Source organism: Alexandromys fortis, unplaced genomic scaffold (assembly GCF_014885135.2).
Source record: "Alexandromys fortis isolate MF-2015 unplaced genomic scaffold, M_Fortis_MF-2015_v1.1 scaffold_64, whole genome shotgun sequence".
Lineage (NCBI taxonomy): Eukaryota > Metazoa > Chordata > Mammalia > Rodentia > Cricetidae > Alexandromys > Alexandromys fortis.
This window is the reverse complement of record NW_026067976.1, coordinates 1,316,825-1,330,086: the sequence shown is the minus strand read 5'-3', so window position 1 is coordinate 1,330,086 and position 13,262 is coordinate 1,316,825. Positions and strand designations below refer to the sequence as shown.

The window sequence follows — 13,262 nt, the reverse complement described above, 5'->3', positions numbered from 1 at the left end:
ACCAACCCTTTGTTTCATTGTTTTTGCATTGTTCTCCTTGTTTCTATTTTATTGATTTCAGCCCTCAATTTGATTATTTCCTGTCATCAACTCCTCCTGTGTGAGTCTGCTTCATTTTGTTCTATAGCTTTCAGGTTTCTATTAAGTTGCTAGTGTGAGATTTCTCCATGTTCTTTATATAGGCACTTACTTAGTGCTATGAACTTTCCTCTTAGCACTGCTTTCATAGTATCCCCTAAGTCTGAATATGTTGTGCTTTTATTTTCATTGAATTCTAGGAAGTATTTAATTTCTTTTTTTATTTCTTCCTTGACCCAGTGAAGATTCAGTTGAACATTGTTCAATTTTCATGAGTTTTTAGGCTTTCTACAATTAGTGTTGTTCTTTAATTCTAACTTTAAGCAATGGTGATCTGATAAAATACACATGGTTATTCCATTTTTTTTTTTATCTGTTGAGGTTTGCTTTGTTACTGAGTATGTGACAAATTTTAGAGAACGTTCCATGAGGTGCTGAGAAGAATGTATGTTCCTTTGTGTTTGGGTGAAATGTTCTATAGTTGTCTGTTAAGTCCATTTGAGTCGTAACATCTGTTAGTTCCCTTATTTCTCTGTTAAGTTTCTATCTGGTAGACCTGTCCAGTAGTGAGAGTGGGGTGTTTGTTGTCTTCTGCCATGCACCGTGGCCCTGGTCTGCACTCTATGCACTAGGCCCCAGTTCGCGAGCTTCGGGCAAGGGGCTGGAGGTTGAGAACACAGATGCAGAGACAGACCGACACGCAGACCTTTCAACACTGATAAGTGTGTGCAGATGTATGATATGTTGATTGTGTTGTCTTTTGTGTTCTGGGCTGGAGAAAGACTTTTGATTCTAAGAACTGCTAAGAAAGGTATTTTGACTTTAAAGTGTGGGCTTAAGAATTTGATGCTTTGGAAAAGAGGTTCTGCTTTTTACATTAAAAACAAACTACAGAACCAGCACAGCAAATGAGCCCAAAGAACTGACTGACGTAAGGTGAACAGTCTGTGTATAGTCTATCATCGAAAAATCAACATTTCCTATTTATATAGAGCACGTGTGAGACAAGACAATAGAAGTGGCATTTCTAATTTAAAAAAGAAAACTACATCCATCAGATATCTGTAATATATCATTTTTCATTTCACTTAAGGTTTATATATCATATATTGTTATATTAACATTTTTTTTTACCTTTAAAAGAATGGAAATTGCAATCCTACAGTAGTAGTACTTTATAGTCTCCACAACTGTAAACAGCCCAAACCTGTGGAGCCTAGACCTTGTGAACAACAACTTAATGGATGCTGGCCTGCATATTCTGTGTAATGGTTAGCACTCTGGACTCTGAATTCAGCCTTCTGAGTTCAAATCTCGGTGGAACCTCCAATTGCCATGTACCACGACCCTGGTCTGTGCTCTATGCTCTAGACCCCCGTTCATGAGCTTCGGGCAAGGGGCTCGAGGTTGAGAACACAGATGCCGAGAGAGACCAACATGCAGACCTTTCAACACTGATACCAAAAGCCCCCCTTTATTAGCACCATGTAGGCTTAAATACACTACAGTCAAAGGCCAACAGGTGAAAATCCCATCCTCTGATCCTCTAAGCTAAGCCCAGCTTCTAGTAATTTTAATTAGAAGGTTCTAGGAGGGAAGAGCAGCTGAAGGTTAGGACTCATTAGTCCCAACAGTCTTCACCTATTAGTGTTTTAATGTGTGGTTTAAGATTTAGTAATGTTTCTTTTAAATATGTGGAAGCCCTTGTATTTGGGGCATAAATGAATTGAGACTTCATTTTGATGGATTTTTTCCTGTGACAAATATGAAATCTCCTTCTCCATTTCTTTTGATTAATTTTAGTTTGAAGTCTATTTTGTTTGACATTAGGATAGCTACACTCACATCTTTCCATTTTCTTGGAAAATCCTTCCCCATACCTTTATTCAGAGGTAATGTTTGTTTTTGACATTGAGGTGAGTTTCTTGTCTGCAGCAGAAGGATGGGTCATCTTTTGGTATCCATTCTGATAGCCTATATCTTCTCATAGGTGAATTGAGATTATTGATGTTATGAGATATTAATGATCAGGAATTAATTAGTTCCTGCTATATTTGGTTTTGTTATTGGAGGTCATAGTTTTTATGTGTTTCCGTTCTTTGGGGTTTGCTGATGTGAAGTTATCTGTTGCCTGTGTTTTTTCATCTAGGGTTATTGAGACCTTTGCTTGGTATAATAGCCTGGGCTGGCATTTGTAGTCTTAGTGTCTGCAGAATATTTGTCCAGGACCTTCTGGCTTTCAGAGTTTCTATTGAGAAACATAATTCTGATGGCCTGTCTGCATATGTTACTTGGACTTTTTTGTTTGCAGCTTTTAGTATTTTTCTTTTATTCTGTATGTTTTGTGTTTTGATTAGTATATGGCAAGGGGACTTTATTTTTTGGTCTACTTTATTTGGTGTTCTATATGCTTCTTGTACCTTCATAGGCATGTGCTTCTTTAGGTTGGGAATATTTTCTTCTTCTATTCTTGTGTTGAATATATTTTCTGTGCATTTGAGCTGTAATTTTTCTCCTTCTTCAATACCTATTATTGTTAGGTTTGGTCTTCTCATGGTGTCCCACATTTCCTGGGTATTTTGTGTTAGGAAGTTGTTAGTTTTAATGTTGTCTTTGACTGTTGAATCTATTTCTATTTCTATTATATCTTCAGTGCTAGAGATTCTCTCTTCCACCTCTTGCATTCTGTTAGTTTTGCTTCTGTCTGTAGTTCCTGTTTATTTACCCAGATTTTCTTTTTCATAATTCCCACAATTTGTGTTTTCTTAATTGCCTCTGTTTGAATTTGCAAGCCTTGGGCTGTTTTCTTCTCTTGTTTAATTTTTTTTCCCTGGGTTTCTTGCTTTTCTTTGAGGAATTTATAGATTTCTTCTGACTTTTTCTCACTTTCTTTATGGGAGCTTTTTATTTCCTCTTCTAGGGTCTCAATCATCTTCATAAAGTTATTTTTAAGGTTGTTTCCTCCTGCTTCATCTGCGTTGGTTTGTTTAGGCCTTGCTCTTGTAGAAACATTAGCTTCTGGTGCTGCCTTATTGCTCTTTATGTTGTTGGATGTATTCTTACACTGCCCTCTAACGATCTCATCCACTAATCCCTACAGGTGGGGTCTGTTGTTCCAGTCATGGCTCTTACTCCAGGTGTTGTTGGGGCCTGTGGCTCTGGTGGTCAATGTCCCTCTAGCTGCAGGTAGGGCTGGTGGGGCTGGTCGTCAACGGTGTAGTGGAGTTTGGTTGGTGGGAGAGGGTGCTGCTGCCTGGTCGCTGGGGGTTTGTAGATGGGGGAGAATTTGGGGGGGGGGGCTGTGCTTAGATAGCAGGGATCTCCAGCCAAGATATCAGACCCTCATCTGTCCCTCCTTGTGAAGGTGAGCAAAGTGGGTCTGGTTGTCACTTCTGTGGTGGGGGATAGTTGGTGGGAGAGGGTGATACTGCCTGGTGCCTGGGGGTGCTGTATATGGAGGTTGGGTGGGGCCTAGGATTTAGAGAGCCAGGCTCTTCAGCTAGGAAAACAGACTCTTCCCTGTGTCCTGCCCCCCCCCCCCAACTCCAGGCACAGGTAGGGTCAGTAGTTCCAGGAGGCACTGGTGCAGTGGGGGATGGTTGGAGGGAGAAGGTCCTGTTGTCTGGTCATAGATGTGGGAGGGTGGGGCTAGAGCTATGAGGACAGAGCTCTCATCAGGATATCAGACACTCACCTGCCACTCCAGGTGCAGGAAGGACTGCTGGGTCCTGTGGTCTCTGGTGCAGCAGGGGATGGATCCTGATCAAGTTTTTGAAAGTCATCTACTGAGTCAATGTGATTACAATCAAAATTTCAATAATGCCACTCCAACAATGCCAATATTAAACAGTTAGGGAACAGGAAGAACTAAATAGCAGAAACACAATGGAAGAAAAGGAGCCACAGTGGAGGCGTCTAACACCTGACTTCAGATCACAGGTGGACTTCTGATGGATTACTGCATCCCTCAGCCTCATCAGAGAATATTCTTTTTGCATTTATTGTGGGTGTAAACTAAGAGGTACCAAACTGATTCCCAAGCAGAGAATAAACATTGGAAGAGTTCTCAATCCTAACTAGGATATTTCTATCCAATTCTCCCCTCCCAAACTCAGGAACCAGAAGAGTGGAAAGAGTGTAAGATCTAGAGGCAGGGGAGGACTCAGCAAGAGTGTTTTCAGGATACAACAATACAGTTGCATGTATGAAATGACCATGGCTGTGATTGCTGACCACAAGGCCTGAACACATCAACCCAGACAAAATCCCTACTTGGAACTGACAGGAAGTCAGGAGTTTCCACCCCAAGATGAGTACCTATTGGCAATTTATGGATTTTTTTTTATTGAATTTGATTGAGCTCTACATTTTTCTCTGCTCCTCTCCCTGCCTCTCCCCCAAGGTCCCCATGCTCCCAATTCACTCAGGAGATCTTGTCTTTTTCTACTTCCCATGTAGATTAGATCCATGTAAGTCTGTCTTAGTGTCCTCATTGTTGTCTAAATTCTCTGGGATTGTGGTTTGTAGGCTGGTTCTCTTTGCTTTATATTTAAAAGCTACCTATGAGTGAGTACATGTGATAATTGTCTCTCTGTGTCTGGGTTACCTCACTCAAAATGATGTTTTTTAGCTCCATCTGTTTGCCTGCAAAATTCAAGATGTCATTATTTTTTTCGGCTGTGTAGTACTCCATTGTCTAAATTAACCACATTTTCCTTATCCATTTTTTGAGTCGTGGGGCATTTAGGTTGTTTCCAGGTTCTGGCTACGACAAACAAAGCTAATATCTATGTTCAATTTATGTATTTGGTCACAGGGAGTGATTCAGCCTCAGACATTGGGTCCTTGAGAGGCTATCCAGGCACCGGTAAATGGCCCTATACCCACGTACATACATGCATATGACTGTACATGGGCACTGAGCACACTCATGGTTATCTAGTACTCATTTGCTTTCTCTGTCTTTAACTCTTTATTCCATGCACTTTTTTATGGACTTAATGGTTCCTTTAGCTGGTGAAAAGCAGTGTGAGTGCCGATCTTTATATGCAACACTATATACATATAAATAGTATTTGCATAGCCACATTTGACTTGTGGGTTCATATATTCATATATATTCACATATCATTCATTGTAAGTATGTGCAGATTCATTTTCTGAGCCAGACACAATGTGCCTTCTGTAAGTAAAGGGGGCAGGAGTCTCTAACTGTTGTTTTAGTTTCACAGTCTTCCCTATGAAGCATACATTGGGCTGTACTACTAAATCTGAGGATGAATACAATGGAATGAGGATCTTTACCATCAGTTTCATCTTTGAGATGTTAATCTTGAGCCTCTGCTGCTGGGTGTTTCTCACTATTTCTAGTACAAATTGTGATACTGAGTGAAGAATGTTCCCAATCATAGTCTCAGCATAAAATATCCAAGTCTATCCCATGTTCCTCTTTTTGAGTCTGGCTTACCTCACTCAGGATGGTGTTTTCTATTTCCATCCATTTGCCTGCAAACTTCAAGAAGTCCTTGTTTTTTACTGCTGAGTAGTACTCTAATATGTACTCACTCATATTTGGTTTCTAGCCATAAATAAAGGACATTGAACCTATAATTCGGGTTCTTAGAGAAGCTAAATAAGAAGGAGAACCCAAAGAAAATCATATAGGCATCCTCATGAATATTAACCTTCATCAGGCGATGAAAGGAGACAGAGACAGAGACCCACAATTGAGCACCGGACTGAAATCTCAAGGTCCAAATCAGTAGCAGAAGTAGAGAGAGCACAAGCAAGGAACTCAGGACCGCGAGGGGTGCACCCATACACTGAGACAAGAAGGATGTTCTATCGGGAACTCACCAAGGCCAGCTGGCCTGGGTCTGAAAAAGCCTGGGTTAAAACCGGTCTCTCTGAACATAGTGGATAATGAGGACTACTGAGACCTCAAGAACAATGGCAATGGGTTTTTGATCCTACTGTACCTATTGGTTTCGTGGGAGCCTAGGCAGTTTCGTGGATGCTCACCTTACTAGACCTGGATGGAGGTGGGTGGTCCTTGGACTTCCCACAGGGCAGGGAACCCTGATTGCTCTTTGGGCTGACGAGGGAGGGGGACTTGATTGGGGGAGGGGGAGGGAAAGGGGAGGCGGCGGTGGGGAAGAGACAGAAATCTTTAATAAATAAATAAATAAAAATCCAAGTCTAAAACTTAAGGTAGGTTTTTATGGTGCATCCTGAGGTTAACATGATGATATATGTTTCATTGAAATAAAGGATATTTGGGTGTTAAACTCAGTGTTACTCACAAGCTTGAGTTTGAAGACATCTGGTGTGGCAATTTTACCTTAGTTCCACAAATCAGATTTGTTGTACTATATGGAGAACTTTAAGCAAAAAAGTGCACAGTTTTCTTCATACCACTGTAGTCTTACAATGAAAACTCGTAGTACACTTGAGTTCACTTAAGCTGGAAGTGTTGATAAGGGATGATGGAGGAGTATGTGTATGATAAAATCAATCCATGTAGGATTCTCTCCCCATTTATACAACTGTAGCTTGAAAGGATGCTCAGAGATGGAGAACTCAACTGCCTCCTTGATTTTTTGAATTTGTGAAAGAATTTAGCTGTGTTTCAGAATATAAAATTGTGTATTCAACAGCCACAAAAATAAACTTTACAAAGAAGATAAGACAGGGTGTTGAAAGGCAATAGTGGGGATCTAAAGGTTTCATTTTATACATATTTCAAATCCCTGGCTAGATTGGTTCCAAAGGATGTTTCCTGAGGCTATTATGAATGGGGTGATTACCAGGTTTCTTCTCAGGTCATTTGTTAGTGGTAGGCAGGGTGGATATTTATTACTGTGTGCTTTATTTTCATGCTGTGGTACATGACTTCACTAATATTTGTTTCCCTAAATGTTTAAGTTCCTAGATGTTGAAAGTAGAATACTAGATCCCAGAGTCAGGGAGTTCAGAGACTGGTAATGTCAGGGGAATAGTTGATTGAAGGGGAGTAGGTTAAATTTCTGGCCTACTGCTGCACAGTGAGATGACAGTCTATACAGAATTATGAGAAAAGCAGGAGAAATTAAAAGACAGGATTTTACCAGCAATGAGTGAGAAGCGCAGGAAGGGTTTATACACTTGTCTGAAGACTGTGTACCATCACATGCACCCATAATACTTGGTACCCTGAGCATGTATGCAATGCACTGCAGAATATCAGTTTGAACATTAAAAATTTTGAAGGGAGGTAAAGAATGAACAGATAAAATCAGATTGATTAAGTAATAATTTATAGAAAATAAAAATATATGAAAATTTAACCACAAAATATGTTATATTACATAAATATTTTATAAATAAATAAGTATATAGGCAGACAGACAAACAAACAAATGAATGGATTGGAGGTTGTGGGGAACAGTCCCTTTACAGATAGACAGGAGGATGGTTCATCACTGCTGAACCACGTAGGCAGGATGACTGAGTTCATGACAAAATGAGTGAGATTTTTGGAACTGCAGATTCTGAGCAGAGAGGTGCAGGGTCCTAGTCCAGGATACTCCTCTCCACTTTGGCTCAAGACTTACTCCTTCTCCTCACTCAATCTTGCCAACAACTTGGCTGAGGAAGACAGGGCTCTCCAGACTTCAGCTCTGACCACCTCCCAAGCACAGGGACTGTGTTTCTTCTCTCTCAGGTAGGCAGTGATCCTGTGGAAGTATTTCCTCACAGCCACCAGGGAGTCTTCCTGGATGAGGGGAGATTCCTGCACCCCCACCTGCTGCATCAGACAGGTCTGCAGGTCCTTGAGCTGCTGGGAGAGGCCAGTGCAGAATGTGTCTAGGAGGGTTGTCTCCCAAGCAGCAGATGAATCATTTGAGCTGAAGAGGATGAGGACCTGCTGGGTCAGCTCCTGCAGGACAGGGATGGCTTGAGTCTTCTGGATCTTCTTGGCATTTACCTTCTCCAGAGGGAATGCAAAGTCCTTTCTGTCCTTGAGGCAGGAGAGAGGGGAGAGTCTCCTCATTTGTGCCAGGAGTGTCAAGGCTCCCTTGTTCCTGAGGTTATGAGTCTGAGTCAGGTCACATCCCAGAGAGCAGGTTGACCAGTAACTCATCAGCACCATGGCCACCAGGAAAGCACAGGGTCTGGCCATTGTGGATGATGCAGATGCTGTTGGTCCTCTGGGCTGTTGGTCCTGAAGGTTCCCCTCTAGGTTCTCTGAAGACCATTCTGTGTGAATGTGTCTTAAATAAGAGAAAGCACTAGTTTCCACTTTCTGAATGCCCTCCCATTATCCTCCCACACCCTTTTCACTTTCTTTAAATCATTCTCTGCTTGTATCCGTCCATTTTTAGCCATTTGTTTCCATTTTGTTTCCTTCTTCACTGTCCCCCCCAACAAAGCTTCTTTAGAGTTTAATCCTAAAAGATTGTTTTGACAATTAACAGCACAGATATACCTTATATGATTGAAGTTACTCACATGAAAAGAATGAAACTTTCTTCTAACAATTGTTTTGAAAAGTTATTCAATTCAATACTGCAATTGAGTTTTGTGGGTCATTTTTACTTTTTAACATAGTTATTTAATTTGTAATGTAAATTTTGTTACAAATTATTTTTTCTTAGTTTACAATAATGATGTTTGATGCAATGGTAATGATCAAATCTTATATGTGTTCATTAAGAGTTTAAGAAATGAGTTACATGCCATGTTTTGCTTATATCCGTGGAATGTCTGCCCATTTCTGACTAGAAAAAAATGGGAAGATATGGGGGTGAGCTTGGAGGGAGTTTATAATATCCAGCTTTGTGCTAAAAGTTTCAGCCTTATTCTTTGCACTGCTGCATCTCTGTCCCTATGATTTACAGGACGCTGTCTCGGGCTGTGGGTTTTGTAGCTGGTTAGTGCTCCAGAAGAGCTTTCATCAGAAAGAAGAACGGGTGGGGTTTTGTTGAGCTGATGCCATAGTGACTTATACAGTGAATAGAGCTTCTCTGATATTTCTCTCCATCTCCATCCCTCTTATGAACCACATTTGTAGGCCATGGGGTTGTTCTTCACAATTCCTTCAATGTCAGGATCAGTGTAGACATCTCTTTTCTGTCCATCATTAGTGCATTGAGTGTTCTTCAACCAATACAGTTATGCCTATATTGAATGCAGTATTTTTCCTGGTGTGTATGAGTTACAGGCTCTGATGCCAGCTGCTAGTATTTTTCCAGGTGCCTGTGACTTATTCAGTGGTATTAAAGTCTACTCACATTCCCTGCTGCACAGTGGCACAGTGTCTTCAGCCCTCTTCCTGAGTGTGTTCACCATATCTGGATGACTTCAGTGCTCACACACAATGTGGTATTTACTTGGTTTTTGGCATCATAAATCCTAGAGGATCATTGCTTTGATTCTAATGGATTCACTAGCAAAGCTTGTGTTTTTAGCAGTGACCACATTGCCAGGGGTCAAATTGTCAAGGATCCCCTGATGTTAAGAGCAGAAGACTCTGTGGTCTGTAGGGATGTATAAACATTCCAGTTTGTCCTGAGGACATTTCTAATAGATAAGGATTTATTGTTTTTCCAAAAATTATTTTAGTGGTCAATATTTAATTCCTGAGTGCTTGCTGTACCTGAAGTTCTTAGGTGAAAATACAGAGCAGAGGACACCGACAGCAGTGCCTCTGATTAGCTGTGAGTTATCTGAAAGTTTTGAACAGATATTCACCAGGTTTTACTTTAGTAGTAAAATGAAAAAACACCACCTCTGTCTCTGTCCAGGTGAAATCTGAACAGCGGAGAGCTTTGAGGCAGTCTATCAGACAGAAGAGCTTCAGTACTGCCAGTTTTCAGAAGTTCTCATTTAATTTTTCCATTGTGATGTTGGCTTCATGGTGGATGTCATTTCTTTTGAAATTTCATGGCATTGAGTGTTTTGTTTCTTTTTTCAGTTTCCTAGAGAGAAGATACTGACGTTGCTTGTAGGGTTGAACTGAAAATGCGATATCACTTGAAATAAAGTAAAAGAAAGGAAGTGATGTCATCCCAATGGGGAAACAGTAACAACAATGTTAATAATGTTCAAACTGAAACTTCAACAGCCATAAAATAAAATAATTTTACATAAAACTGAGTTCGATTTTGAAAGTGATCGGCAGAGTCAATGCCACCCCAATCAAAACTTCAATAATTTCCTTCTCGACAACATCGGTCTTAACACACTATGGAAACAGGAAGCTGTAGGTAGCAGGACTGTAGGAGAAGAGCAATGGCTGTGGCGTCTCCGTGCCTGGTTTCTCACATCACTCTACTCCTCACAGAGGACAAGCGCATCTCTCTGTCCTCCAGAGAACCTTCCTCTTGCAATAGTGTCTGAATCTGTTTTATTGTGAATCTGTAACTTTTTTACTATCCAGGAGCACTTTGTTTTGCGCCTTTAAATCACTAAGAGTTTAAGAATCTAAGCTGTGACATTCCTAGGTCAAAAACAGGTACTGTATGCTGGCCCCGCCCAGTCCGACATGGAGGAGCCGATCGTGCCTCTGATCTTTGCACATTGCACCATTAGCATGGCGGAGCCGCTTGTGCCTCTGAGCTGCAGCACACAATGTCCCCCTTTTAGGCACACAGCAGTCTAGTTGCCATCAAACAAATCGTAGCACTTTAACCCAAATGCTCCATTCATAAGCTCTGTCTCCCGCCGGAGCCAGACAGAGATCACAATGGCGGCACAGCCCAGAAAGCCGGCATTTTAAAACAGCCAGTTTTTTCCTGCTGCTGAGTCAGGACAATTTCTTTGCAGCACGCAACCCAGAAACAGCAAAAAGCTGTCTTAAATTCTCTCTCTCTCCTTCTTAAGCCCTCTCAGGTTTTAAAGTGGATTTAGCCCATCACGTTGGGCACCATCTGTTGAAATAGGAGCGGCAGGGCTGCGTCCCCAGCACCCCGCCGCCCGCATGGCCCTGGTCTTTTTTTGGTTGGGAGGCTTTTGATGACTGCTTCTATTTATTTGCAGGTTATAAGTATATTTAAATTATTCACCTAGTCTTGTTTTAATTTTGGTATGTGGTACCTATCCAGAAAATTGTCCACTTCTTTTACATTTTCCAATTTTGTGGGGGTACAGGTTTTTGTAGTATGACCTAATGATTCTCTGGATTTTCTCAGTGTCATTACATTTCTGATTTTGTTATTTCAGATGTTCTCTCTCTGTCTTTTGATTAGTTTTGGTAAGGGTTTGTCTATCTTGTTGATTTCACCCCCCCCCCAAAAAAAAAACAAGCTCTTTGTTTCATTGATTCTTTGTATTATTTTTTGTTTCTAATTCATTAATTTCAGCCCTTAATTTGATTATTTCCTGGACAGATTTTGTTAACACCCCATTGGAGGCCTCACACTCTGAAGTGTGAGTGGTGGTTGGGGAGAAGGTGGGGGGATTGGGAGGAGGGGAGACGGGGGAACTCATATAAGACGTTTCCCTGGATAATTTTCATGTCAATTTGATACCAGCTAGGAGCAGGTGGGAAGAAGGAATGTTCTTAGGGAAGATTTCTCTACAGAATCACCATGTAGACAAGTCCCTAAAGCACTTAATAACTAATGTGTGCTGTAGAAGTACCCAGGTCACTGTGGCACTGAGCAGGTGGTCCTTAGCAGCATAGAAAACAGGCTGAGCAGACCATGGGCCCTCAAGGCAATAGGCAGTGCTCTTCCATGACCTCTATACCAGCTCCTGCCTTCAGGTTTATGCCCTGTTCAGGATCCTGGTGGAATATGTTATGACTTTTAAACGAAAATGAATTCTTTCCACTCCCAGGTTCCTTTATCACATCAACACAGACCATCACCAAGAAAGGGATGACACCCCAATTTGTTTCACACTGCTTTGTAGTAAGGTTCTCTTTGGTTGTGTGCTGTTTTTCATTTTGGTTTTATGATCTCACTCATCTTTGGAATCCAAATGAGTTAATTTGCTAGAAGGTGAGAGTCAATTATTAGTTATCAGAAGCCTGAGAAGGCAGAGTACAGTCTAGCAATAGTTGATCAAGAGACTAAGGTGCGGTATGACACAAGGAAGATGCTGGACTTCCTTCTGCGCAGCAGCTGGCTATACATTCAGAACATATTATATAATGGAGAGGAGTAAGATTTCACCAGCAACAAACAAGAACTGGGAGGTGGTTCCATCAACTCACCTCTTGGGTCTGTTCAGTGCACATTACTTTCCTACTGAGTCCAGATATATAGTATTTATGATGACAGACTGAGTTGAAGAATATCAGAAACTTTTTCAAAGATCTAATGGTTGACAAGTAAGATCAAACATGTATAGTAAAAAAATTTATTGGCAAGGAACTGAGTTAACAATATTTGTTTGATACATTAAAGAATATATAAAATTCTATGGTATTATAAAGTAACTAAAATCTTATAAATAGGAAAACAAGCAGAAAAATGAATAAATAAATAAATGTCTGAATGAATAAACAAAAACCCTTACAGATCAACCTTATATAACTCAATATTATGGCAAATTTTCAGGCAAGTGGAATCAATGATATCAAAATAAAGTAGATCTTGGGGAAGGCAAAATCTTCCCAAGGAGCTGCAGGGTCCCAGTCCAGAGGAGTCCACTCCATTTTGGCTCAGGACTTATTCCTTTTCTTCACTCAATTTTGCCAGCAACTTGGCTGAGGAAGACAGGGCTCTCCAGACTTCTGCTCTCACCACCTCCCAGGCACAGGGGCTGTGTTTCTTCTCTCTCAGGTAGACAGTGATCCTGTGGAAGTATTTCCTCACAGCCACCAGGGAGTCTTCCTGGCTCAGGGGAGGATCCTGTACCCACACCTGCTGCATCAGACAGGCCTGCAGTTCCTTGAGTTGCTGGTGGAGGCCAGTGCAGAATGTGTCTAGGAGGGTTGTCTCCCAAGCAGCAAATGAGTCCTTTGAGCTGAAGAGGATCAGGACCTGCTGGGTCAGCTCCTGCAGGACAGGGATGGCTTGAGTCTTCTGGATCTGCTGGGCATCCACCTTCTCCAGAGGGAATGCAAAGTCCTTTCTGTCCTTGAGGCAGGAGAGAGGGGAGAGTCTCCTCATTTGTGCCAGGAGTGTCAAGGCTCCCTTGGTCCTGAGGTGATGAGTCTGAGGCAGGTCACATCCCAGAGAGCAGGTTGACCAGTA

General features: G+C 41.4%; 2 protein-coding genes across 2 annotated transcripts in view; both read right to left on the bottom strand.

Moving 5' to 3' along the window:
• Window positions 1-7,666: 7,666 nt before the first annotated feature.
• On the bottom strand, window positions 7,667-8,239 carry LOC126510709 (interferon alpha-12-like). Its single transcript, XM_050157392.1, has one exon. The coding sequence runs from the start codon at window positions 8,237-8,239 to the stop codon at window positions 7,667-7,669; it is 573 nt and encodes a 190-aa protein (XP_050013349.1).
• Window positions 8,240-12,734: 4,495 nt separating this feature from the next.
• The window catches only part of LOC126510718 (interferon alpha-12-like), a gene marked incomplete at its 5' end in the record, with an annotated part of 5,570 nt that continues 5,042 nt past the window's right edge, over window positions 12,735-13,262 (bottom strand). The window contains one exon of the mRNA XM_050157400.1: window positions 12,735-13,262. This exon is cut by the window's right edge and continues 1 nt beyond it. Coding sequence (XP_050013357.1) covers window positions 12,735-13,262 — 528 coding nt within the window.